Genomic DNA, 27,956 nt, shown 5'->3' with positions numbered 1-27,956 from the left:
CAGCCATGTGGTTGGATTGAAAAACCACCTGTCATCTCTGTTGTAAGCTTATAAATGATGCAAAAAGCAATAAATCTATCAAGTCATGATAGTCAAGCAGGTTGTCTTGAGTGTGTGTGCAGATTGCTTTGAAATGTGCGAGTGTGTGGGTGGGTGTCGATTAACATTTGATTCCCAGCTACCATAATCTAAAAGGGTTTTGTAGTAGAAACAGAAAAGGTGTGATACTAAATAATAGAGAGGCAGAATGAGAGAGAAGACTGAAAAAAAAAAACAACAGATATACACATTACCAGATTTGGCCATCAAGCACACCTTGTTAGAAAAAAGCTGGCCTCTTCTATTATTCACGTGCCCATTTGAACAGAGGCCTATAATACACCTCACTGTTTCTTGGTGAAATGAAGTGAGCTGACCAACGAGAGACAGCAAACGTATATAAAAAAATGGCAAGAGCGAGAGGTGAGGAGACCCGGACAAATATAGAGTGTGGAAAGAGGAGATATGGTCTAAAAGGAAAATGTGATACGAGTGGGAGAGTGACTGAGCCTGTGATGTTTATTTCTGAAGCTCTGAGCCTTATAACACTTGCCAAGTGTCAGATATCATTGCCTTGCATCTGATTAACCACACTGCTAAATGAAAATGCAGTGTTTAAAAAAATAACACTTGCCAAGCTGCGGGTGTGGCCTGGTCAACTTCTAAAATTGTGTGATTTGAACAGAGGAGACCAAGATTTATCTTCACTCCAAAAAACACTTCAGGTGGATTTTGGCCTGAGTGCAAGAGAAATCCTGACGTCCGGTACGTAAAGTGGACGATCTGTGAGGCTGGGGGACTGGAAATAAAAATGGGCCATTGATATGCCAGCAGAATAACATTGAAACACAAATTACAACTTTTTGTCCAAAGACCTAGATCCAACTGAAAGCATGTTGGGTCCGCTGAAGCAAGCATCTGCAAGCACTCTGGACAATCTTGTGCAAAAAGAGACATGGCCAAAGATCCTAATATCTGTAACCGTGTTATGTATTATTCTATTGCTAAGTGGACTCCATTCTAAATGTTTTACACTTGCATTGGTAATGTCAAAACCATGAAACAAATCAGATGACGAAGGAACCCTGAAGCAAAACACATCAATCAGTATATCACGCCTCAGCATGACTGGTCTTGTGGCCTCAGGAGGGGCAGAATCGTGGGGGAAGAAGGGAGTTTTGTTCAAGTGACAAGTCAATGGACATCCTAGATGTCTGTCAAAGACAATGTAGACGGGCAGTTTCCATAAGTGAGTGCCACAGTTTTCCAGTTTCACACCTTCACCTTGTTTTTGTCAACTGCAAAATATAATATTTATAATCAAGATTGTCAGCGCAATATCAATGTGTGACTGCTTGCTGGTATGCAATATTTATTAGACCTTTTCATTTTAAGCCCCACACATTCACACTCTGGGTGTTTGGAATATTGCTTGACTTTTGGATGGACCTTCACTGCCCTGATATTCACAACTTGCATACAAATTTTAGGGGCAGAGCTGTTAAGCTTAAAGACAGTGGTGGGACCATTGTGATAATGGAGAAAGAGAGAGAGATTAGTGAGGAAAATATTTGACTACTTATAATGACTCAAATATTAAAATTTTTGAAAATTGAGCATTTATGCAATATTATGCAACGATATTCAATTTATTTTCATGATGGTGTATAGCGCTGTTTCATTAAGCAATTTTGATTTGATTGTTATTGCATTTCCCAAGACATCTGAAGCACTCTCCAGTATTCCTGTAATTTCCTGAGTCTGTTTACTGATTCCAGGCAAAGGACAATATCTATTTTATTTCATGACAAATTATTTAACAAATTCAATCAGCAAACACTAAAATTGCCAGATGCAAATATTTTTAACAGGGGACCGAAGAGGCAACCATGATTTTTGCAACTAAATATTAAAAATTACTTCATGTGTGAATGGATTCATCAATGCAAGATAAAAATGTATTAAATTGTACTCCGGTACTACCTTAGCACTGGGCTACTTGAGATATTTTCCCCATAATGCAACTCAATAGTAGGTTTTGCTACATTAATTCTGCCTGTTGAACCCAATGTCCCCAATATCCACCACTGAAAAAAAATAGCCATCTGCCCAACTCAAAAATCTGATTAGCCAGAAATAATGTTCACTGAAATTACAGCATGTGCACTAACAAAGCATTTTTATATTTAAGACCTTCTTTCTCAGGGTGAAAACATACCAAATCTTATTGATAGATCACAAACAGCAGGAAAAGGTGCTAATTACAAAAGACTTCAGGTATTGTTACAGTGTGGACGGTGTAACCGGTGGCTTGCTGGTTCGAATCCCTGCTCTGTTTGTCTCAGTTGTTATGTTTTTGGGCAGGACAATTCACCCATTTTGCCTGCTGGTGGTGGTCAGAGGGCCCGGTGGCGACAGTGCATGGCAGTCTCATTTCTGTCAGACTGCCCAGGGCAGCTGTGGCTACGATGTAGCTTGCCATCATCAGCGTGTGAAAGGGGTGTGCATGAATGGATGCGTGACTAAATGTGGTGTGAAGTGTTTAGGGTCCTCAACTACACAAATACAGGCTATTTACCATTTAACTCAATCATGGAAACGACAGGACACCTTCCACATCCTAACTATGCTTAACAATCTTGTTTATTTAGGTGTAATCAGTGGCAGCCCAGGACATCAGTCTGACTTACTGTGGTGCAAATCAAGCTGCAACTCTGATTACACAAAATTACACTTGCCCAGTTTTTGCTTTTAAATAATTAAAGCTAATGTGGCAAACTTATGACATTCGATTGCTTATTTATAAAAACAGAACTTTTCCACTTGCATTGAGATTTAGTTTAACAAGGTGACTTTTGTGTAAGTATTACCTTGTAAATCAGACAACTAAGATGGATATAAATCCAGTGCACAGAAACCACTTTCAAGTCAATAATCATTCCAGTAATGTTAATTATGCAAGTACTACGTTGCACAATATGTGCATAGATCGCAACAAGCAGAGCATTGAAAATTAGCTTGCACAATGAACTCAAACAGGCAAAAATGATGTCAAAAGGTAGACGTCTGGTGCTAATGATTGGCTACATCTGGTTTTTAGTATTAGTTTTCTTGTTCTGTAGATGTAGTTCTCTGTAACATACACCCAGTTGCAGACATATGTTATATTTAATGATAGTAAAATGTTAAGGATGGATACAACTGTATTTTAGTAAAGTGCAGACAATATAAGTTCCGGGATGTGAATTGAAAATACTACCCTATAGTGAACTGTGAGTTTAACCTAAAATTCCATGTATTTTGCCATGTCTTCAATGTCTTTGTTTTGTTGGTTTGTTTTGTTCTGTTTTATTTCTATTAATTTTCTGTAAACTGTTTTAGAAATGTAACTCATGTGTGTGGACCACTGTAAGAATAGTGGCAGCATTGCTGTGGCTAATTGTGGATGATAAATAAACTAAATTAAACTCACAAATTGTATTATTAGCGCTATATTTAACCTAGCTGACCTTGTGAAATGTGAGAAAGGTGTCCGTTTCAGAGCACTGTTAGACAAAAGCCAAATATAAAAAAAAGAATAGGATGACAGCATCCTGATGAATTTGTGGTGATTTGTTGGGGTTTTTTGTCTCACTTTTCTTTACTTGTGGATCTTTTTTTTCTATGTTGCTCTAATTAACACCTGAAGCAAGGATCCAGGAGCTAGTGGACTTTTAGGTGACTCATCAGTTAAAACCTCTACAGTATCTTTATCTCAATCTCTGTCATCATAACTCAACGGTTTCTCTTTTAACGGGTTATCACAAGGGACTCGCCAGAAAGGAGGGAGAAATTATGTGTTGCCATTTAATAGTAAAGTCAGTTATTTTGTATCCTAATTATTGGAAATTAAAAAGCAGGCAAGAGGGTTCTGGGTTCATTTGTCCTTTGGCCAATTCATATCAACATATTGGAATTTTAACCCAAGACTGGGTAATTTAACATCTTAAAGTCATCTTGAGTACATTTCTAAGTTTACACACCTGTAGTTCCACTTATTTGTTGTATTATTCCAGCAAACATTCCCACACAGTCTTGGAAGAGCTCTCCAGCCAGCCCTGATAGACCTCGTCACTGAAGGTTCGACAAGAGTCTCCAGGAGACTCCTCTACTTGTCTGTCACATACCCTCTGCCTCTTGTTCAATCTTGCAACTGCAACCAAAGTCCATTTAGCGTGCACAATGATCATTTCTATTAAAGCAGATAGAAAATGAGTGAAACACAGAGACAGAGATGGCATGTTAAAAAATGGAATGACTCCTTTTAGCCAAACACACATTTACCCACTCCACTTCCCAGCTAAACACTGAAAGTAATTCCTTTGCAGTCAAGGCTTAATTCACATTCTGTGTCCATGTCTCTGATCCCAGATTGTCTATTCTGGTCATGTGGTTCACATGCCTTACTGCTGTCCTCTGTGGCAGCTGTGTGTGTGTGTCTGCGTGTGTGTGGGAGTGCTTGATATAGAGAGGACGAAGGAATAAAGTTAAATTAAATGAGGGTCTACTTGTGTTTTCATTACGGCACACGCACCACCCAAAAGAAAAATAAATCCCCCCCTGAAAGCTGCATGCAAACAAAAGTTTGTAAGAAAGATGGTCTATGATGAATTCAAACACAATGCCTTCTGAAAATCTTTTACATTTTCCCACATATAACAACAAACACGATTTTATTCTAATTTGATATAAAACAGCAGTTTAAGATAATTGTAGTCAAAAAATTATGAAGAAGAAGAAACAAGATTTTGATAGTGGACAAGTTGGGCCATAAATTCTCAACTGAATTCCAGTCTGGGCTTTGATTGGACCATTGTAATACACATATGCTCTAAAAATAAAACTACCATTAATTTGTAATACTCTAGTTAATGGGTGTTTTCCAGTCTCAAGCTTAAGTCCTGCACCCTTCAACATGTTTTCTACCACTACTTACTGTCCTGTATTTAGCTCAGTTCTTCCCCATAAATTTCAGCAGTGACCGAACAGAAGCACCCCTCAGCATGATGCTACCACCAACATGTTTTTCCATAGTCTGCTTATTATTAAAGCTAAAGTTTAATCAGTAATACTTTATAATACAATAATAGTAATAATTTATGTCAGATCATGATTTCTTGGTAACAAAGACATTTTGAATAATGTCAGCTTTGTATTAAAAGTGTCATGATTTACCGAATGACACTTTATGACAACAGTCATAAATATTCATGAAGACTTACTCATGTTTATGACAGGTGTTATGTCATGTTTATGATGGTGTCACGACAGTCTTATTCACATCCCGTCAAATAAAGTGTTATCGATTCTCCCACCTGAGCTGTAGATCTATGCAGCTCCTCCAAAGTTGCTATGATCCACTTGGCTGCCTCTCTGACTCTCCCCGTCACTTTTGGTTGATGGTGAGTTCTTGGTTGGTTTGAATGTCAGACTAAAGAGTACTATGTGAGATGTTCAAAACTGGTCAACAAAATTGGAAAAGCATGATTTATTTTCTCACACGCTATGCTATATGTTGAGTATACTGAAACATAGTTGTAATATGACAAAATGTTAACAAGATTTAAGAGATATGAATTAATGGGCTACAAATGTAAAATGCAGAAAACGCATTAAAATATGGAAACACAAGAAATAAGCAAATGCCCAAGTTGTCATGTCTCTTTCCATTTAAGCGCCTCTGTTTCAAGCATATCCCTCTCAAACTAGCATATTGCTGAGCAGATGCCCACAGATCATTACAAGACATCACCCAGTAGCAGCGCAGCAAGGACTCCAACACACTTGGACACAGACAGTTGGGTCAAAGCAGGAAAATGAAGAGTAAAAATCATGTTAGTGTGTAGTCACATGCCCAGGGCTCACTGATTCTCATCCAACAGCCATCACCACTGAACCGAAAGGTAACATTTATATTCTGTGGGGGGGTTTTTTGTTGTTTTTTTTTAAGTCGTGATGTCACCTTTATCAGCATGTTACATTTGTCCCACTCAGAGTCAGCAGAGTAGAAAACAGGGAAGGATAATAATGTTTTGTTGCTAATGCAAGCAGAGACACACCAGTGGCCATGAGGGAGTAAGTACTTACTTATTTTAATGTCTGCTTTGTAGTTTAGTGGTGTATTTTTGGTGTCCCCTGTGGAGACATGGGGAAAGTAGGCATTGTGACATAACAAAGGCACTAAGATTGAGGAGAAAATACTTTTTAAATTTTTTTTAATACTTTCTATGATGAGGTACTTAAAATACTGTCAAACACAAAATGTGAATTCCTCCAGAAAACTGTATGTAATGTCATCTCTTAACTGGGAGGGAGTATATTTCCCACTAGGGCTGGGAAATATATGTCTTAATAATATCCCAGTATTAATAAAAGTATTCTGCCTCTGCTGGTAACTTTATACGTCTTCCATCTATGCACTGGCAAATTTTTGACCGTCTAAGAAGGTTTCGGGAGGGCAAGCTGATCCAAGATGATGCTGGGAGAAAGAATGTGAACCCCCTGTTGTAAACAACCAGCTTCCTAATTATGGGTAACTTAAAAGTGCCATCTAATTTAGGAATGTGGGCATCTGTGGGGAAAAAAATACCCACACAAGTCTGGCAACAGCATGACATTTTTTTTCTTTCCAGCAAATAATTTGAAAATCTCTCTAAAAATGGCCATGAAAGTTGCTATTTAGTTGCATTGTAGTTAATCATGTTTGTTTGCCATGTCCAAAAAAAAAGTTCAATTAATTTCAAAATGTAACTTTCAGTTTCTGTGATAGAAAATGTTCTTTTTACCATTACTTTTTCCCCCCCACAGTTTAAGACGTCTAATTCATCTGACTTCTCATTTGTGTCATAGTTTCAGGTACAAAAGGAAAATAGGAACAAATCTCTTTAAGACCACGTGTAAGCCAAACATTTATTTTCCCACTAATTCTAGTGTAAGAGAATAAAGAGATTTTAATACTTTTAAGGGTAGCCCAGTAAGTTGGCAGAAGTAATTTGCAGCAAAACGAACAAATGAAATGATGATTGCTAACAGATGGTCCTTCCTTTTATTTAATTTAGCCATTATTCTAGTACTCATTTACAGGATATAACAGCTTTTATATTTGACCATAAATTGGAAATATAGGATCGCCATGTTCACATAAGACTTTGAAAAAGCTAAACACAGAAACAGAGCTGAAGTTTTGAAAAGGATATAATTGAAAAACACAACAACAAAGGTGTAAAGTGTAAAATGTAGGATAATTTTGTTTGCATCCATCATTATTTGCACCTTTCACAAGTGAAAGAGGTTTAAGGATCAAACAGCTGACATTGAGAAACTAAGAGAGAAAACCCTGAAAAGTTCCAAACTCATCAAGACTAAAGAGAAACAGAAATACATTCACATTATTGTTGAAATATACAATTTTGTTTTGCCTAATTTGGGATTTCTGGGGAGAAGTTTGATCTCACCCATAAATCCCATTGACACTGAAAGGTTATACACACCTTTCTACTACTACCTTCTACTTCCCATTATTCCTATCATTAATAATTTGGTCCCTCAAGTGAGTTTTAGGTCTGCCATAGGGTCTCCTTCCAACATGTTCAGAACATTTCCCAAAGGAAGCATCTAGGGGGGCATCCTAACCTCAAAGGACTATTTTAGCTGGCTTTGGTTATACTGGGACAGGAAGAGTGTCCAGATTCAAGATTCTCTTCTCATCAATCCAACTTCTAGCTTCTCCTCTCGGCATTTTTAGTAATCTCTCAACACAAATCAAGGTGTTAAATTATATTAAAAATGTATCATTAACCTTCAACAGAACACCCGCACATGTAGTTTCATATACAAGTTTGCAAGCCCATCTGTAAACAGACATACTTTGACACCTTTACATTTCACATAATAGACAGTGATGTTATAAACACTATTCTGTTTCTACATTTTATACAATAACCATATAAAGTGGCAACATATTAGGGGACGCGTGATTGCAAACAAAGAGGGACTGAATGCAGCTGTTTTGGGAACACTCAATGCCACAACTGTATGTCCTTGTGACAAACGTATATGTCTGGAAACCCACCAGCACACTCTGTGTCTCAGTTGTTCCAAATAAGGGAGACACATAAAAAATTGAGGGAGAGAGAAACATAAATGAAGATGGACCTGATACACAGAGAGAAAGAACAGAAAATGATCTGAACTGTTTGTCGCATGATCTAGTTTCCCTGTCCTCTTCAGAAGTTGGCCGGTGAGAGGATATCTGAGTCTCTTTGAGGAAAGCCCCAAGCTAAGTCACACACTCAGCAGTCGGCATCAATGGAGCTTTCTATGGTCAGTGAGTTACACCACACATTCAAGAGCAACCATAGCTGTGCATGGTGTGCTGCGGTTTAATTTTGCCATATGGCATGATCCACACACAAGATGGAGCTTATGCAGATTTAAATCAATTGGATGCCTTTTGATAAGCTATTGAATACAGGTACATGTATCTGTAATGCATTGCAAAAGTATTAGATACCCTTTAAACTTTTCAAATTATGATAATTACATCCAATGTAATTATATTATGTTGGGATTTGATTATTAACATAGAAAAAAACTCTTAAAAGCATAATAAGCTTAGTGAAGTAAACAAAAATCAGTCGAGAACATAGATCAGTTTCAAAGTCGTGGCTCAGTTTGTGTTTGTATGCTTTGATCGAAAGAAACTAATCATTTCTGTTTTCTTTATTCAGTAGTGAACAAAGAATTAGTTTGATTGTATCATCATCAAAGAGTAGCTAGTATAAAACGAAAGTGGAGATTTTTATTTTTCATAATAATTTTTAGTTAATCAACTATACGCAGTGATAGCCAATCCACGGATCAATTTCAGGGAATTTTGGAATAAGACTATGCTATGTGAGAATAAAAAATATCTATATCCTTTGGGAGTTGTTATAGATAATACAACATATGAGTAGTCCCTATCTGCTCTTTAAATGTTCAGTTATTGAGTTATCCCCTCTCTTCTCAGGGAATGCTATCAACATGTCTGCTACCATGCAGCATTTTAGGCCCATTGAGTGATACTACAAGCAACAGAATGTGAAACTTAGCAATTTTCTCTTCAATACCAGTGGTGTTTATATTCAGCTAAAGTTGTTTCTGTTGAATAATTAAGTTAAGTGTTGAAAAAAGCTGACAAACGCTTGGTTCAGAGCTTCTTTTTTTCTCAATCCTCACTTTAGCTGAATAAGGAACCTTAATGTTCCTCATAAAAAGACGTTCTAAGGACCATTTTGGTATTTCTTTCTGAAGTTGTACAATGGACAGTAGCACTAGTGAACTCGGTTCTGCACAAAAATTGTGGATCTGTTTAGCTTAAGAAATGCTATATTCGTTTGGTACCAAAAATTCCCAGTATATATTGTGTTCAGTGTCGCCCATAGTAGAGGTGCATTTGTGGAACGCACAACAGATTCTCATGCATCAAGTCTTAGACAAAAAACCCCCCAAAAAACCAAACATGCATTTTACAAACAAGGTAAAATAAGAGAATTTTTTTGTGCCCATCGCCGACACATTCAAAATGTAAAATTGTCACATTAAAATAAATTTTACATCACTGCAAGTTCAAAATGATTTTCACCATCAGTTGCAATATTTTGCAGTAACAGAATCTGGAGCCCATAAAGAATTTTTCAAGAACTGTATCTAAAAATCAATATACATAACTCAGTGACATTGTTGGCTGAATCCTCAGACTGCGTAGGAACACAGAGCGATATACACAACATTCAAAAACACACAAGGATTTAAATACACTTCCTAACATGTGGAGCACAGCGTGAGAAGCCTCCATCGCCTCTATAAGCGAAGATTTATAAGTCATTTCTGACAAGTGACGGCATGTTCACCCCCAGTTATCCTACCTCACGTTTCTCCTTTCCCTTTCCTGATTAATAAGCCCCACTTCTTCTCCATGCAAGCCACAAAATACATGCACATGTTAAATGCAGCTCCTTCCCACAGTGTAAAGGTCTAAACACAGCTGTCTGTCTCCTGTCTAAATGGATGTGGAGCTAAGTGATGGAGGAAGGTGAGCCAAGGTCGCTGTCTCACCTTTGACCCCAGAGAGACAAATGATTGATCTAATCCTCTGACGTTCATAAACATTCTGCTCACACAAACTCCCTTAATCGTAATGTGACACCACAGAAGGCTGAGCTTTGCTGCAATAACCAAATTGTCTTATCAAAATTGTCATCGTTCAATTTTTCATGGTAAAGGTCAGATAAAATGTGCATTGTGCACAGTTTTCCCCGAGTTTATTCCCTTGCTCCTTTGAAGCCGTTTCCCTGCCAATGCAAGCCCTCCTTCTCTTGCACATAGATATACATCAAAAAGACAAATAAGCCTGTCAGTTGTGTCTCTACGCATCTCAACGTCTGCATATGCATGCAGGAATTGTCAACACTGCACAGTGAGATCAAGCTGGCAATCTGTCACAACGTAGGGGATACAGTTGAGGATTCCAAGTGACTGATGACACATGGAGACATTAACCCCCTCTGATGTGGTGGTGGGCCCTAATAGAAATGATGGGACATGACATGAATATATCCTGACCTCTAGATTCCTAATCATGCAGATTTTGTTAGTGCTAACTGAGCTTTAGTGTAGAAAAAGTGATTTGAAAATGTTGCAATACAAAAAATAATTAAAACTCAATATCTACTGCATGTAATTTTACATATTGCCAGTTTTTGAAGGCAGTACTTTGCAATACTATGCCATTTAAAGAATAAATAGCATTTTTTGTATTTTTTAGTGCAACACCAATAAATGGTCAACATTCAGCTGCAACTTAAATATAAAATTAATTCAGTTCAACAAGTAATAGGAATACTGCTTTCTTAAGAAAGTAAACAATGATATGGAAATGTATTAAATAAGCTCTGCTTAATTTATGTTTCCGTATATTTTGCTTCATATTTGTTGTTGGTGATCAAATACAGTAGAGTCAGTGGGTTAGGTTGCACGTCCTAACAAGTTTCCGGTCAACTTTCCTTAAATTCTGGATTAATTTTGTTTGTAAATGTTGAAATGTGCAGTAAGTACAACATGTTCTTATTTTTACTTGTTTTATGTCAGATACTTTTCATTTCCTGCTGCGCAAACAAGTGATGTTCATTTCGCCCATTTCACACCTTTGCAAATTTGGGCATTAAATATTAGTAACAAGTAGCTAATATTTAAATAGATAACTTCAGGTTTTCAGGCATGATTATACCTCCCTGTTTAATATACTATATATACTAGACAGCATCAGGGGGGTGGTGGCGTGTTTGTGTTGACCACATACAATAAGCTGAGCTCTGGTGGGCCACCCAGGTGGGATAGTGACGTGCCATCCCTACCTTGGTCCTTCCAACCGCCGGCTGCAGGAGTGGGCTGCTGCCTGCCTGCCTGCCTTGTTGGAGGGGTCTCTCCTACTTGATGCAAAGCAGTTTTTGCCTCATGCTGTGGCTCTTTGGGCAGGGGGCAGCTACTCCTGTGCTTCCCTAACAACCTACTGTACCTCTATGCAGGACATAGGGCTGCCCTGGAATGGCGTCTGTTGTTGGTCTACCTGGAGCTGCTGACGCATTCCAGAGCCGAGTCTGCATGTCCTTTGTTGCTCTTGGGTGCTGCGTGTTGCCAGCTTTCTACTGTTTTCAACACTAACAACTGTGCACCTCCATGTGACAAACTAGCTCATTTACATTAACCCACCCCAAGCACACCAAGGCAAGGCAGTGACACGTAAATAATCTGAATTTTTGAAGGTCAGACAAACACGGGTTACTATTACAGCAATTTGGCCTTACTCCTTTGATGTTGGATGCAGTCTAGATTTAAAAAGCCAGTCATACAATTAGTTTTCTATATTGAGATATTATTTTAGTAAAGCAAATTTGTCCAGCAACATGTAAGTAACCAGCTTGTCTAAATGCCAAGATGGGTCATGACCCTGTCCTGGGTTTATCACTGTTGACTACAAGAACTACAGTTTTAGAGGTCGTACCTATTTATCTAACCATCATAATGTGGTCCCTGTCATACTAGAGAGAAACCAGAGTGGTTATTAGGTGATGGACATATGAAAGGTAATTTGGTGGTTTGAGCTGCTTGTGTTAGCAAATATTTTAAGGGCAGCTTAACTTTGTAATTCAGCAAGTATGATCCTTTTGGTCTGCACTGCAGTGGTTTGAGAATGAAAAATAATTCCTCCCAAAACCAAAACAGCATATTTAGTCTGAGTTAATAAACTTGTTGCATATTAGGCTTCACATTAAAAAAAAAAAAAAAAAAAAGACCGCACACTCTCCGGCCTCTTTATTAAGTACATCTTGCTAGCGCCTGGTTTGATCCTGTTTTCCCTTCAAAACCCTAATTTGCCTTTAATTACCCTAATTCTTCATGGTATGCATTCAACAAGTTGTTCTAGAAGTTCCTCAGAGATTTTGTTCTACAGGGACAAACCAGCATTAAATAATTGCTGCAGATTTGTTGGCTGAACATTTGTGATACAAATACACCATTTCACTACATTCCAAAGGTGCATATTTGTGCAGAGATCTGTGGCCTGTGGGAACCATTGGAGTACAGTATAGAAATGTTATGATCAGAAATCCAGCTTGAGATGATTTGAGCTTTGAAATACTGGAAATAGTCAGAACATGGGAACAGTTTGGTCATTAAAGGATGAACATGGTCATCAACAATACTCGTGTAGTCTGTGGCATTTCAGAAATCCTCAATTAGTACTAAGACACCAGCAGTGGGCCAAAAAATATCTTCCACACTGATGCAGCACCACCACAAGCCTATATAAATTATATAAAGCAAGCTGAAATGGCCATCTTAAGGGCATAGCTGAAATAGAAACTTGTTGGAATGGGCAATCTGGTATATTCTAATTTTGGTGGGTGTGTCCAGTAGCACCAGTTTCCTTTTTCTAAGCCAACAGGACCGGTACCTGGTTTGGTCTTCAGCTTCTGTAGGTTTAGTGTGGTGTAGTGTTGTTTATTGCAACAAGTGATTATTGGATCTGCTGCTGTCTTTCATCTGAAACAAGTCTGCCCATTCTCCTTTGGCAACAAAAAGAGGCAATTTCATCTGCACAACAACAACAACTCACTGGAAATTCTCTGAACAAGAGAAATGGTTTGGTGAAGAGAAAAAAAAAGCATACTGTGTCAGCAGCTTCTGAAACTGCCTGTCTGGCAACAATAACCATTCCACATTCAACGTCACTTTTATAACATTTTCCCCTAATTTGGCAGCTTCATTTGAACAAGTCATCTCCACAACGTATGGGTTTCACGTAATTGGTTGAGTCGTAAGTACATTACACATAAGCACACATTAGTTGTTTTTAGCTACAAGCTAAAAACAACTCTACAATTCTAGTCTGTCAGATCTGAGCCCTTTTGACTTCAACTTAATTGTAGAAGTTAATAAGAAATGACTCAATGCAGATCAAATACACCATTATCTTCAAGTGAAAATGAAAATAGAGCACAATTTAGTCAGATAAAAAAAAAATCCTTTAACATAGTATTAAAATGAGTATTAGAAAAGTTAAAAATTGACCCCCAGAGGAAGATCTGCCCAGGTTCTCATAAAACCTTGAGCCGGCTCTGAGTGCCGCACTGATTTGTGAGCGGCGCTGGATTTCAGCACCGCGGACAGCGCGCTCCCTCCTTCCAACGCGGCGTAGAGGGAAGGAGGGGGGTGAGAGGAAGGAGACGAGTGGCTGTAGTGTTGACGGTAGTGGGGGTTTCCCTGGCAGATTTTAGTAGAGGGTCTTACACAGTGATTCCTACCACCTCCGCCTCCTCCTTTTGCGGATTTACATATGGAGGGAATAGCCTACCGTATCCGTGTATGTGTGGAGGAGCGGAGGGGTGGGGGGATCCGTGCGTGGCTTTCCTGCAATATTGATCGACCCTGCCTCACACAGGATGGACAGAGAGGAAAGAAGCCGAGAGGAGAGGGGAAGGGGAGGGAGAGGGAGCGTATTTCTTTGGACAGCATTTATCATGTATCCACCCAAGCAGCACCATCACCTCCACCAAACCCCTCCCTCCTTACATTCCCCGCAAAATCTGTTTGATTTACTCGCCGATCATGACCGCAACCGCTGGTTTCGCCTGATTGACGCTCAGGTGCATGACATAGCAACACACACAAATGCACGCACGCACACACACGCACGCAGATGTAAAGAATGGGAGACATGAAGGCCGGCGGCGACCAGCTCCAACACCATCCGCATAACGCTTCGAACATCGGAGACACGCCGTAAACTCGCTGAATTAAATAAGCATGCCAGGATTTACTGGCGTGCGGAGCCTCATCAAGACAAAGTTCTCCTTATTCACACAACATATGTAACATCTAATGTCTATATGCAATTTTTTTTTAAAAAAAAGAAAGATTTTCCTCCAAACATCACGTCCTGCTCTTTAAAAAAAAAAGGCCAAGGATGCGCTCATCATTTACCTAACGCGACTGTCGTGAGCAACACTTCAAAGAATCGCTGTGGTCAGTTGAATGTCAATAACACAAATTCGAGCATCTTTATCAGTGATCCAACAACAAACCGTGAGCTGTAATATTTTTTCTAGCTCTGACAAGCTGATAGAGACATGAATTATTCAGTACACATAAACTGTGCGCCTTTTCCCCAAGCAGAGGGGATGGGGAGGGCGGGGGGAAGCACGGCTGGAAAAGACATTTACAGTGCAAAACGCACGTCTACAGATTTAAATGCATGGATCTCATGTATACAGGAAATATGAGAGGAAAGGGAAACAATCCAGACTGTAAGCCTGCGTCGCCTCCAAGAGGATGCAAAAAAGAAAAAAGAAAACCCAGCGAGAAACGGAGACGCCGCCGCCGCCGCCGCCGCCGCCGCACAAAGTAGGGAGAGAAAAAAAAATCAGCAGACATCTGTAAAGATCAAGACAGGCAGCCGGCGTAAAATCAACCCAACGAAAGATGAGAACGATGTGAAGGAAGAGATTGGCGGCTGTGCCGTTTACCTGTCAGGACTCCGACCCGGATTTGGTGGTCGTGGTTTGTTAAAATCATCCCGTCTGACGCCATGTTCAGCAGCGCTGTCGCCCGCACCGAGAACTCACGGCAGGGCCCAGAGCCGATCTCATCGAACTCGGAAGAGTCAAGGGGAGGGGAGGATGAGGAGGGAGAGGAGGAAGAGGAGGAGAGAGGGCTGGAATACAGCACAAAAAAAAAGAAAAAGAAAAAAAAAATCAGCCAGACGCTATGAGTAGAGAGCCGAGTGATCATTAGGACGCCAACAGAGAAGTAAGGCTGGATGCTGGGGCGGTTTAAAACCGCACGCATCACTCAGCTGGCCGGCTGCCATCATAGTAGTCTGTAGTTTTGATTAATTCTCATACCGACCACTCTTGCTTAAATTATTCCAGAGTTTGTCACAGAACAACGCGTTATTGGAATTTTATATAATATATGTGGTGCATAATTTCGAAGAAGCAAACATGTTTTGAAATTTACTCTATCTGTAAACAACCATTTTCCTTCAGAAGTGATCCAATATTTAGAAATGGTCCACCTGTGCGCAATTGCATCTCTGTGTGAAGGCAGCTGTTTGAAGCCCTCAGAGGCTTGCAGGAGAATATTAGAAAATAATCAGCATCATAACGACCTAGTAAGACAGCGGACAGGTCAGGGAAGAAGCCATGGAACATTTTAAAGCATTATGACCCACTGTTCAGTCGTACAACTTAAAATGAACAGTGTATGGAACTACAAACTTACCAAGACATGGCTGTCAACAAAGCAATCAAAATGTAATTCTACATTAGCTTCAGAAATCCCCAGTTCTGTGCTCTATCTATACAACCAGTAATATTTACTGTATACTATAGAATTCTCCCTTTTATAGAAGAGTGGGAATAAATCAGCCTGTTGTGGAAAGAAAATTATAAAAATCAAGTTTTGAAGTGTGCTACTAGCCAGGCAGGTGACAAAGCATGTGGAGGAAGATCATCTAGTCATATGAACACAACTGAACTTTTTGCATACATGCCAAACATTTCGTGCGGCAGTAAAACCAACATTGCACATTACCCAGAACAAACTAACCATCTTATTGTAAAATGATGAATGTAGAATCATGCTGTAGATATGGGGGGGAAAAGGGAAAAGATTTATTCTATGGGGTCCCTAACATTTTATCTGTAACCCAATGAATAAATTTAGCTTAAAAACCCAATGACACAGACACAACCTCCTCACTCAATTGCTTTGTCCTCAACAACCATTTCCTCCATTTGAAAACAAATGAACGGCTCTTTTTTTCAATGCAGAAGCGTTACTTCAGTCTGACCCTTTAAAAATGCAAGTTTGCATCTCTGGGCTAAACAAGCATCAAGGTGCTATTTATAGACTCCCTGCATGCGTCCATGGTGTATAATGTCTCTTGTTTGTTTTCATGGAGAAAGGGTCCATCCTCCAGCATCTGCTGGGAATCAATCAGTATGCATAATTCATTAAGCGAGGCATGCATGCTCTGATAGAAACAGAGGAATAATGTTCAGAAACGAAAGAACTCCAAAAAAGATCACCTCGGTAATGTAGTTATGTTTGCGTCTTGTGACATGACAGCGAGAAATGGCACATTTTCTACCCGCTATACACAGATACACTTTTCAAAAATATATATCCTTCCCAAAGACACAATAGAGAGAATCCAGGCTTTTATAAAGATTTAATTTCAAATAATGTCTCTTTTTTTCTTGCTACACATGGTTTAATAGTTAACATTCTTATGTTTACATAAATGTACATGTTTCTGTTATAAACAAAATGTGTATACCTTCAAAGATTAGCCAAGAACGTATTTTAAACATGGGGTTTTTCAGGATTAAATAGTTTTTTTAAAATCCAAAATATTACATGAATTACAACCTCGTGTTCCAATTTCAAACAGTAATCCGTTTTCACAAGGGCAAATTGTGTTAATGCGTTGCTTGACACTTGCCTGGGACTGGCAGAGATAACTTAAAGGAATTAATGACTAACTTATGGGAAATGTTCCACATATTACAGCTGCACTTATTTGAAGAAAATTGCTCTATCATATCTTAGAGCCTGAGGTGGAACAAACATGATTTTTGCCTCTGAGGTACTTTGATTTTATTTAGACAAATTAGTTTTCTCCCCCTATAACAATGTTGTGTTTAGAAGTTTATGAATAATACAAATATTATTGTGTTACAATGAAAAAAGAAAAAAAAAAACAGATTTTCCCATTGGTGCTAATAAAGTAAATAAAGCATATTGTAGCTACAGTTTTCCAAATGTTCTTGCATTCAGACCAAAAATGTAAAAATATTTTATATGATTGGATAATTTAAAGTAGTTAATTTTACAGTGGGTTTATTTGCAAACCTTCTTTGCAAATAAAAATCTAAAAACGGGATCATGCATCCTTATTGAACCCTCTCTACTCTGATACATTTAAATACAATCCAGTGTAACAAACTGCCTTCAGAACTCACTGAATTAGTAGCAATACTTTAAGCTTTGAACATCTTATATGGCTTGTTTCAAGCCATATAAAATTGGAACATTTGGTAGAAGTGAAATCCCACTCAGACACAAATGAGAAAACAATCAGAGAAGCAGCCAGGAGGTCCATGGTAACTCTGGTGGAGCTGCAGGGATTCACAGCTCAGGTAGAAAAACTCACTTTGAAACACAATGGTGGTAGCATCATGCTGTGGGGATGTCTTTTTTTTCAGGTTTAGGGAAGCTGTTCTGGGTTGTTAGAGCTAAATCCCAATACAGCTCCAATAAAATTAGTTTGAAGTGTGTGTCTGTAACGTGATAAAATGGGAACATTTAGTCTCATTCAACACTATTAAGTTGTTATTATAAAACTTTTCTGTGAGATTGTACACTAGATGTGCAGACCTAAGTAATCATTTTTTGAAGGGATGCACCACAATAGTTGAAACAACTATATTAAGTGTATTAAAAAACCTATTTACTTTGCTGATCTTTCATCTTGATATTAAAAATCTGTCATCTTGTCCATAGCAAAAGACAAACATTACACAAAGACATTCTAATACAGAGAATTAGGATTCTCGGATGAATTTTTATTGATATTTACCTCTGCAGTGCCAATGCAGGTGCAGATACTTCTTCAGACAGTCACAAACAAACATGAAGGCCACTTCATGGTCCAGAGGCTTCCATCAAAACTGGAAAATCCCCAGTTGGTGTCAAGCTTGAGAGAAGAAAAGAAAGCAAGATGTGTAGGAGGAGACAGGAAGCCCAGTGGCTGGAAAAAAAACCTGGAAAACCTGGTTTTTCTGGTTTTCCAGACACCAGGAAAACCACATGGAGCCTTGAAGACCATGTTTATGTTGCATGAGAATGAATTTGCTTGTGCATGCGAGTATTTTGTAAAGATGATGTAATCGCTTAATCCTCAGTAAAGCTGCACACTGATCTCAGATGGGTTGATAATATAGCCAGGGACTATCAGTCATAATACACCACCACTGTATCCATGCCAGTGTTAAGGAGAGTCTCAGCAGAAAGAAGAAGTTGTAAACTTCTTCTTTCTGTTCCTTTCTACAGTTTGTTTAAGTTCCTTTCTACAGGAACTTAAACGGTCCTGTAGTTCATGGTGAGCTCAGACAGGGAAGTCCCTTACTGCCAGATGAAGGAAGGGGGGCGAGTGGTGCTGGTTGGGTTCATATTATGCAAAGTCAGATCTGCTTATGGTACACTTTCAGGCAGGTGAGCAGTCTGGAATGAGAACAGTGGGTTTCCGTTTTTTCTTTTCTTTACCCATGCAGCCCCTTGCAAAATTATTTATATCCCGTGAATTTTTCCACACTTTTTTCCCAAGTGACAGCCTCAAACCTCAATGCATTTTATAAGGATTTTTCTGTGACTGATACACACAAAAAGCACATAATTGAGAAAGGTAATACAATAGCTTTATGAATAAAGTTCTGAAAAGAGACTATATAGTAGAGTCTGCCTTTGTGTAAATTGACCATTGCATAAATACAGCTGTTGTGGAGAAGATATTAAAAAAGTTACACTTTTGTTCTATTCATCTAAGACATTGGTGTAGATGTCTGGAAAGCAATAGTTGAAGATTGTACTCAAGTCAGATGTGATTAAAAAGTAAATGTTTTGCCCAAATTCAGAGCATAAAGTGAAGCAGGTCATTTAAATTGGACTTATCCTGAACACCATCCCCACTGTGAAGCATGGCGGTGGCAGAATCATGCTATGGGGAATCATAACACTAAACAGCCAGAAATCTGTGGTGGGACTTGAGCTTTACTACTTGAACATTGCAAAGAATAATGGGCAAAAAAAAACCCCAAAACATCTCCCTTTAGATGAGTAATGTTTGACACGTACCCTGAAAGATGGTGAGTGAATGTTTGGGCATGAATACAATTGCACACCATCCTTGTTGAAAGAGCGGTGTGGGAAAGCAAAGTGATTTTTTCCCCCTTCCGCTTCACAGTTATGTGCTGCCCCATGTTGGTCTATTACATAAAATTCAAATAACATTCAGTGACGTTTGTAGTTAGAACCTGATAAAAATGCAAAGACGTTGTAGGTGTATGTACTTTTGCAAGGTAATGTATGCAATATGCCATATTTTCAGATACCATGTTATTATTTATGCTATTGAAGATGATTTTTGAAATGGCCAAAAAAAGTGTTTAAATAAATCTTGATGTAAACAATGAAAAAAACTAAACATGCAGCCACTTGACCCTAAAACCTTTCAATACTGATCCAGAGCCTGCTCTGGCTGCTCAACTGAAAAGTTTAAAGTTGTTCAACGCCTGATAAAACATTCAGCTTTTAATTTTAAAGAGTTCCGCAAAGTTAAACACATTTTATGATACCTGATCGCCTCATGCAGAAGACATCTTGCTGAACATCAAATTGCACTTTATGTGCATCTGATTGGCCTACAGCATATTAGTTCTGTAAAAGGGAGTTGAGGCGTTTCTGTCATTTACAAGGTAGAGGGTAATTTTTTTGGCTCATGTCGCTATTCCTGTATCCAGTCACAGCCTGTCTTTGGAAACGCGCCCTGCAGTGGTTACTGAAATATCTCCCAAAGAAAAACACCAAGATAGTCAAACTTACCTTCGGGCTTGTTCAGTGTTATCCCTTGATGTTTTTTTTTTCTAGAATACCTGTCTAAATCTGGCCCCAGCTGAAGAGGTAATGTCAGCCAGGAAGACAGAAAAAACAATTATCCATCTGTGAATGAGCTGCACAGAGTTAATTAAGGACTACTGGAGACAAAGTCCTTTCTTTAGAGGCAGTAATTTGGCAACAACATGACATGGAGGTTGGTACGGGTCTAAGGCATGCTGGAGCACACATACGCTCATCCGAGGAAACGTATAAATGCAGGAAGAGGGAGAAGCAGAGGGGAAAAAAAGAGTGCATATAAGAATTAGGCAGCTTTCTTATGAGTGCAGGATCTCCGCCGACTCCCGCCACCACCGCAGCAGTGCTGAACACTGGCCCGCGGGGCTTTGGAATCAAACCCATTACATCTGATACCGGATTTCTTACCGCTCAGAATTAATGCAATGTGGACTTGCTTTCGCTAAAGCTGGCCAGTGTCTCATAGTATCGGCATGCACAGAGCTGGACCACAGGGGAAAAAAGAAAAAGAGGACAAGGGAGGAGACTGAAGGCCTCAGATGCGAAGAGGGATACCGACGGGGGGAGGCTTGCTGCAGCTGAAAGGGCTATTTCATATTTCAAATTGTATCGATTTGAAACAAGGGCTGGCTGTCTTTATTAACTCTCAGGATATATGGCATTGTGCAAACAAGACAGGGGGGGCTGTACGTTTACACATGCTCCCTGTAGTCCATTTGCATAATTAAAAGACTGGCATTTGAAAAGCAGAATGTCCTCATAAACAACCTCGGACACTACACTAACCAAGGTCATTTTTTAAGCTGTGTAATTGGCTCCTAATGCAGAGGAGACAAACATAGAAACCTTCTACCCAAAAAAAACTTTTATGTGACTGATTTAAGGAAACCAAACTGTGGCACACAGAGTGAAATACAGTGGTGGTAACATATCTGTGTTCATAAGAAGCCATTAAAAAGCTGACTTTGCAAATTTTATTTGTGCTGTAGACCCCTAAACACATGATCTGCATCTCTAGGCTGCCTCACAATCACATAATCAATAAATAAATCAATCTTTTTCTCTCTCTGGTTGTTTTTACTTTTGCTACAAGGTTTACTTCAGATTCAGTATTCTGAGTGAGTGTAGGCTACCTGAAAAAAGGTTGTGTCTTCTTATAAACTGCTTATAAATATCAGATTTTATGTATTTACTAGCTTCTCCCATTTCAGTTGTAAATAAATTGATATTAGACCAAACTCAGGCCTACATCTGAACATCTTCAGGAATGCATGAATTTTACTTTCTTTACGCATGTCAAATCAGAGTTAAACTATCAGAATTGCGCTTTTTTTCCTTCAATTGTAATCTGACCTATGGGGAATGCATTTTATACATCTAGAAACCATGGATCCAACATTTTTCGACCGGTCCACCTTATATTATTCTCCTTTTCTCTTTGTACTTTCTTGTTCATTACAAGATAAATCAAGACTGATGATAACCTGAAGCCATAGTTCTGTGAAATGTATTAAAGAAGTTCAGGTTTTGCTGAAATAAGAAATGTCCGTTTCTATATGACCAGCAATAAGTCACTAAAATAAATTAATGGCACAAAATTTCAAATGTAATTAAAGGTTGAGCACAAGAGAACCATATCCTCCAGGAGTGGACATGCACTGTTGATTCAGAACACTTGTGGCTGTCTCTAATCATCAGCTCTGACATGCAAGTCAGGTAGTGTGAACTGAATTACAGAGAAAGGAGGGAGGGGGAAAAAAAACACGCCTCTGGCATCTGTCCCTCCAAGCCGTTCCCTGGAAAGAATTTAATTCTGGGATTTGCTCGATGCCGCGCAGCCTTTGGGATGTAATCTCACATCCACACACCTATTAACCTCTACTGGCAGAGAAGTTGGAATGACTTTCAAGCTCCAGTGGGTCCAGTGCAGGATAATGACTATGGTGAGTGCAGGTAATGTGGTTAGCGAGCTGTTGGGGCCAAGCTGTCAGCTCCATGGTGGAGTTGGAGGTGGGCGGGTGGACGTTTTGGAGGGGGGAGGTAAGAAACTAGAAGGAGGCAGAGGAAGAGTGAAGCTGGACCTGACAAGGCCTGCGAGCGGATGCAGAAGCCAGGAATCAGCAGCGTGGCTTGAGTGGATTGGACACCTTCCTGCAGAGAGCTCCTCCCCTGAAGCTCTAACATGCAAACATGTTGCAGCCAGTTGGAACGTCCATGTCTACACGCTTCTGCCCTTTACTCCCATACCGCCTTATTAATATAATTTCCAGCCTCTACGCCTCATCTTGCGAGTAAAATTGCTGCGAGGACGGGAAAAGAGTCATGGCAGCTAGATCTACATGTCTTCTTGGTCACTGAGGCCTTTGGTGGACCTCTGAGCATCATCCATGCCTCCTGGCATTTTACTGCAGCTGTAGAACCACACAATCAATCTGACAGCCTGTCAATCAACTAGCCAAGCAGTCATCCTGACAGTTGGGGCAGAAGCCTCACAGTTTGCCCCCCTCTGGCCTGGGTCGTTCCCTGTTCCCATCGGCAGCTCCTAAAATTGCACTCAGGGTACTTTCTTTGATTTTTTAAAAAGTTTGTTTTGCATGAAGACCCTTTGCTGTCACCCCAGGTGACCACTGCATGGTCTCCTATTTCACCGCAGGAGCCCTGACTCACATCCAGGCCAGTCAGAAAAAATGAGTCAGTCATGTGGAAAAGATCCGATGTAGTGAAGGAAGGCACGCAACCTTTTATAAACACTTTCCCAAGTAAGTGATAAAGAAAGGAAAATGAGTGGAAGGAATAATATACAGTCTGTGTTTGTAAGACTAGCCACTAATTCACAATTTAAGATGAACAAGAAGGGAATATTTAACCAAGTAGAGCTTAAAAAGTTTTTTGTTTTCTGCTGAGACCAATAGGTAAATAATTTAATGTACCAAAAGTGAAACTTGCATCTGCCTGGGGGAGTTACTTGTGTTTTGGTTCTTGTTTTTTTAAATCAATGTAAACACAGTTTAGGCTTTTGTTGGTGCATTGGAACTGGGCTTTCTGAGTGGAAAGGTTACACAATATAGAACTGCACTGGTTGCTAAAAATAAGTATTTGGTATGAAAGAATGAATACATTTTGAATTTTTTAAATGCAAAAACATACAAAACCTCAAATAAATACAGGGTAAATGTCCCTCGTCAAGTTACAATTCAACCACTATTGTTTGATTTTCTAGTATCTGCTTTTAAATATGTTGCACACATTTTCAATAAAGTTAAAGCGGCGGTCATTCTACAAGCATAAACCACTGAAAAGCTAGTTTTGGCGCATGTCTAAGATCATTGTCTGATTGGAAAAAACATTATGGTATCTATGTTTGAACTGAGATGAAGCTTAAAGAATTTAGAGGTATTTTTTTGTTTTCATTTCTTCCATTTTGTGCACCAAAAGGTCTACTGTACAGAATGATGCAACTATTTCAGTTGTCAGTGTTTTTAGATTTAAAAGTCTCACCTCGACTCTTCCAAACATTGTTAATTTTGCTGTGGCTTAACGTTTAGTCTATGTATCTCTGTGAAACTTTTCATTTAACCCAAAAATAATAATGAGGGTCAGATGGTTGAAACTGGGACAAGTGTGTGATTCAGTTACACAATGATCCCAAGGACACATTAAAACTAGTTTTTGGAAGGTTACTAACACCTGGATCTCAACCAAACTGAAAGTTTGTTTACTATGCTTAAAAGTCAAGTCAGTGCCAGGAAACCAACCAAGTTTTAGTTTAACATTAAGTAAAAGGGTTTTGACAAAGAGGTAAGTTGCTGCTTCAAAAGCAACATTAAGCTTTACAAAAGTTTTTTGTCTTGAGCTCAGAAATAACCGAAGTAAGTAAGTAAATTGTGCGGACTACTTTAAAACAAATGTGCATTTCAGGTGTATGGAGTCAAATTATGGAATAGTTTGGATGAGGATTCGAAAAAATGTCCTACTTTAAACCAATTTTAAAAAAATAATGTCATACACTTTTGAGTTAACAATGAGGAGAATTATATATTATTTGTAACTTATACTCTCAATTTTACATATGCAGCAATGAAAACAGAAAAAAATTATTTTGTAATTATTGAGAAAGGGGCAGGTTTTTATAAGGTTTTTCTTCTTCCTGCTCCTCTTCACTCATGTAGATGAATTGTTACAAGAGAATGGTTTTGGTGAAGTGAATAAACCGATTGATTGATTGATTGATTGATTGATTGATTGATTGATTGATTGATTGATTGATTGATGCTTCGATGCCCTTGGAGATTTGTAACCTCAACTCTAATAAAAAGTTGCTGACTATATTTAAAAGATTCTGTTTAGAATGAATGCTGCGACTTCTGCCAAGTGGTCAAAAACAGACACAATTAGGCCAGAATCTGGGTATAAAAAATGTGCAGTTGTAGTGTCACTTAAGTGACATTAAGTCAACTTTATTATTTGCTAGGGAGAAACTATAGACTTAGAGCTGCATGTATAATTTTGATTATTATGTCGAAAAATTTCAATTAAGTGCGTGCGTGTTGGCTCAAAAATAATAAAATGGGAAAAAATGATATTCATATCATTTTCTGTGATAAGAGTATGAAAAACTTCACAGAAAGGAATTACAGATTGAAGGTTATTTTGGACCGCACCTCAGAACAGCATTCGCACAGTCATTTTGTGATCTTTCATCAGCATGAAACTTTAATCCGTTTTTTAATCTGGGTAAAATTCTGAGACGCTGGCAGTGTTTTATAAATATTTATATGATTTAAACAGGGTCGCTTTCTCAAACTACATGCAACTACTAATACTAACTGAATATGAAATGCATTAAAAAATCATTTATAGCATATAGAAATATTTAGTATCAAGGAGACTGCTGAGAAATACTAATATTCAGCAACCTCTTCATCTTTGGCTCTCTAAACCCTGAACCCGTCGCAGTTTGGCCTATTTGTGTTGGTGTGCCCGTCACACGGCCAGAGGATTTAAGCTTTAAGCCATATCACCAGCTGAAAAGGACTCTGCTCAGAAAATATACTGGCATGGATGTGGCAAATCTATTTCTGTAATGCTTTTTACATTTGCAGGGGCTCAGAGATCAACAACGAAGCCAGAGAAGTTGAAACAGAGAGCTATGCCTCTGCATGAGGTTTCCTCAAAGATCCTGGGTGGCAGTTTAGCTTATTCCCAACAGCAACATGCTCCATTCAACCCTGAACCACATTAAAGCAAAGAGCGATGCTAGTTGAAAACGTCAAAAGTGAGGCTCTTGTGAGAATAAAAAAAAAAATCAATCTACAAAGTGAAAGTCCCCTTTGATATGTACAAGGAACCCCAGGGTTGAATTACAGCATTCGTCTGGAACTGGTCTTCCTACATGAACAGCAAATCCTGTAGTACATTTTAAATGGTTGCACTAAAAACAAAGATAGTCACAATCATACATAGGTGCTCAAGACTTATTCTGACAGAACAACATGATTTACCTTCTTTATATTTACTTACCTTTGTGAGAATATATTGTTTGCAAATGTGGGAAGTACTACACTCAGTACTATCCCGGAATATTGTGTCAGCCTACATATTTTCCCAGTGAAACTGGCCTATATATTTGCCCAGTGAAACTGGTCAGAGATGATAGGAATATGCCTAGAGCCAAAACCTTTGCACCAAATAATATTGTTATGTTGGCAGATTTCCAGTCAAAGTCCAGAATTCAAACGCAAATGAGAATTCATTTGAAATACTTAAAAATTACAGTTGCTACATGCCATCTATCCAATCAAACTGAGCTTAACCTGTTTTGCAGAAAGACTGGGCAACATTTCAGTCTCTGGTTGAGGAAAGCTGGTAGAGATAAACCTCAGAGCACCTGCAGCTGTAACTGCAGCAAAAAGTTGGCTTTATGAATTATTGACTGTGGGCAGCTGAATACAAATGCACTTCAGACTGTTCAGATTTCTATTTTTTTTCTTTTTTTGAAAAAAAGGATCCTTTTCCTTGTATCATTTAGTTTTGAGCTGCTTTATCCTAATTATATTACATAGGTTTGAGATTGTTTACTCACAAAATGTGTAAGTTCAACACGTCAACCACAACAATGTTTTTTAAAGCATAGCATTGTTGCTTCGATCTGCATACAGTATGAATGTTATAGAGACATGCTTGTGTGTATTTCTAACATTCTCCAACACAAACCATTTCCAGACATGTTCCCACAACAAATTCAACAGAAGTTTTATGTCGTGCAGCATTTTTCCACCCACCGTCTCTTTTTGGCACTCAAAACACTCACAGGTCAAAACTGAAGCGGGAAAAGCTTAACACTTATCAAAAGTCACAGCATTGCAACCAAATAATTGCATGCACAACCCACAACCTGAACTCTGACCCCTGCATGACACTGTTATTGGATAACGACAATGTGGAGGTTTTCTGACAATGCAGTTGCTGTTATGCTGTGACAAGTGCAGGGGATTGTGACAAGGATGTTAAGAAGGAAAGCTCATTTAGAGCCCCAGCGCATGTTGACGGTGTGCAGGCCCAACATTCAACAACTGAACCTGACCTACCAAGGACACACTCGGGCATGAAAGCCAGATATTGAATGGAGGGGCATGCAACAGAGAGAGAGAAAGAGAGAGCGTCGCCCCTCTGGTTAAAACGTCTGATACCCTTTAGTGCAAGCTTTTATCTGGCAGACCTTAGTGGCCCACCTGAGAGCAAAGCCAGCTGGGGAGCAGAGTGTTAAGCTGTTGGCTGTCGCTGTGTCACGTCTGTGTGTTAACAGGAAGCCGATTCTGTGCCGCCGCTGCTGCTGCTGCTGCTGTATCCGAGGTCTTCTGTGAGATGCGTGTTGCAGTTTGATGAGTGTTTCTTGCTGCAGTGCGAGAAAGAAGGAGAGGCAGAAAAATCCCTTCACATCAGTGCTGCACGTTTGCAGCTGCTGCTGCCGGCGTGGCTAGATACACATCTGCATGTAAACAGGCACACGCACGTAGAAGACTTTCCCTCCAAAACGCATGTATATGTACTGAAACACTGCACCCGTAGAAGGGAGAAGTGCTTCAGTGACCCAGTGCTGCAAGGTAAGGCTGCTCTGCAATTCAGAAATATGCAACCTGCATGTTAACAACCCCTGGAGCGCAGCCTCCCCGGGGCACCGTGCCTCTTTCCATCAGCCTCCTCACCACCTTGCTCTCAGTGCACCTATCCTCATGCTATCCACCTATCACTCCGGTACCTCAACTCACCCCAACTGACTGCAAAATAAACGCAGATGATAAAAAAAAGAAAGATGAATTCTTAAGTACAGTGTTTCTCCCGTGCGTGTGTGCTCGAGTACAACAATCTTACAGGAAGTGATGAGTGCTGGTCTGCAAGCATGCGCAAAGTCTCAATGAGCTGTTTAGCGCAAAGAAGGTGAAAAAAACATATGGAGTATTTACGTCTACTACAAGAGTCTCTAAAAGGAAGTTGGAAGAGGCTAAGCATGAATGTGTAGGAGCTTTTTAAAACAATGAAGCAAATTGGACTGATTTCAGACAAGTTCTAATGGAAGATGCTGTTTGGCGAGAACAAGAGAGGAAATAAAGAATAAAAAAATTTAAAAAAGAGAAGATATA

General features: G+C 39.2%; 1 protein-coding gene across 9 annotated transcripts in view; it reads right to left on the bottom strand.

The window, feature by feature from the left end:
- The window catches only part of gphn (gephyrin), a 90,136-nt gene extending 74,848 nt beyond the window's left edge, over positions 1-15,288 (bottom strand). For 3 of the 9 annotated variants that reach the window (XM_023347634.1, XM_023347637.1, XM_023347639.1), the window contains exon 1: positions 15,147-15,287. In XM_023347634.1, the coding sequence (XP_023203402.1) occupies positions 15,147-15,210 (64 nt within the window). In that variant the 5' untranslated portion in view covers positions 15,211-15,287. Of the gene's footprint in view, positions 1-15,146 lie in introns of all 9 variants that reach the window. The other 6 variants (XM_023347633.1, XM_023347638.1, XM_023347635.1 and 3 more) reach the window with 4 other exon arrangements.
- Between the last annotated feature and the right edge of the window lie 12,668 nt (positions 15,289-27,956).

This window comes from Xiphophorus maculatus, chromosome 15, assembly GCF_002775205.1.
Source record: "Xiphophorus maculatus strain JP 163 A chromosome 15, X_maculatus-5.0-male, whole genome shotgun sequence".
Taxonomy (NCBI): domain Eukaryota; kingdom Metazoa; phylum Chordata; class Actinopteri; order Cyprinodontiformes; family Poeciliidae; genus Xiphophorus; species Xiphophorus maculatus.
This window is presented reverse-complemented; position numbering and strand designations above follow the sequence as displayed.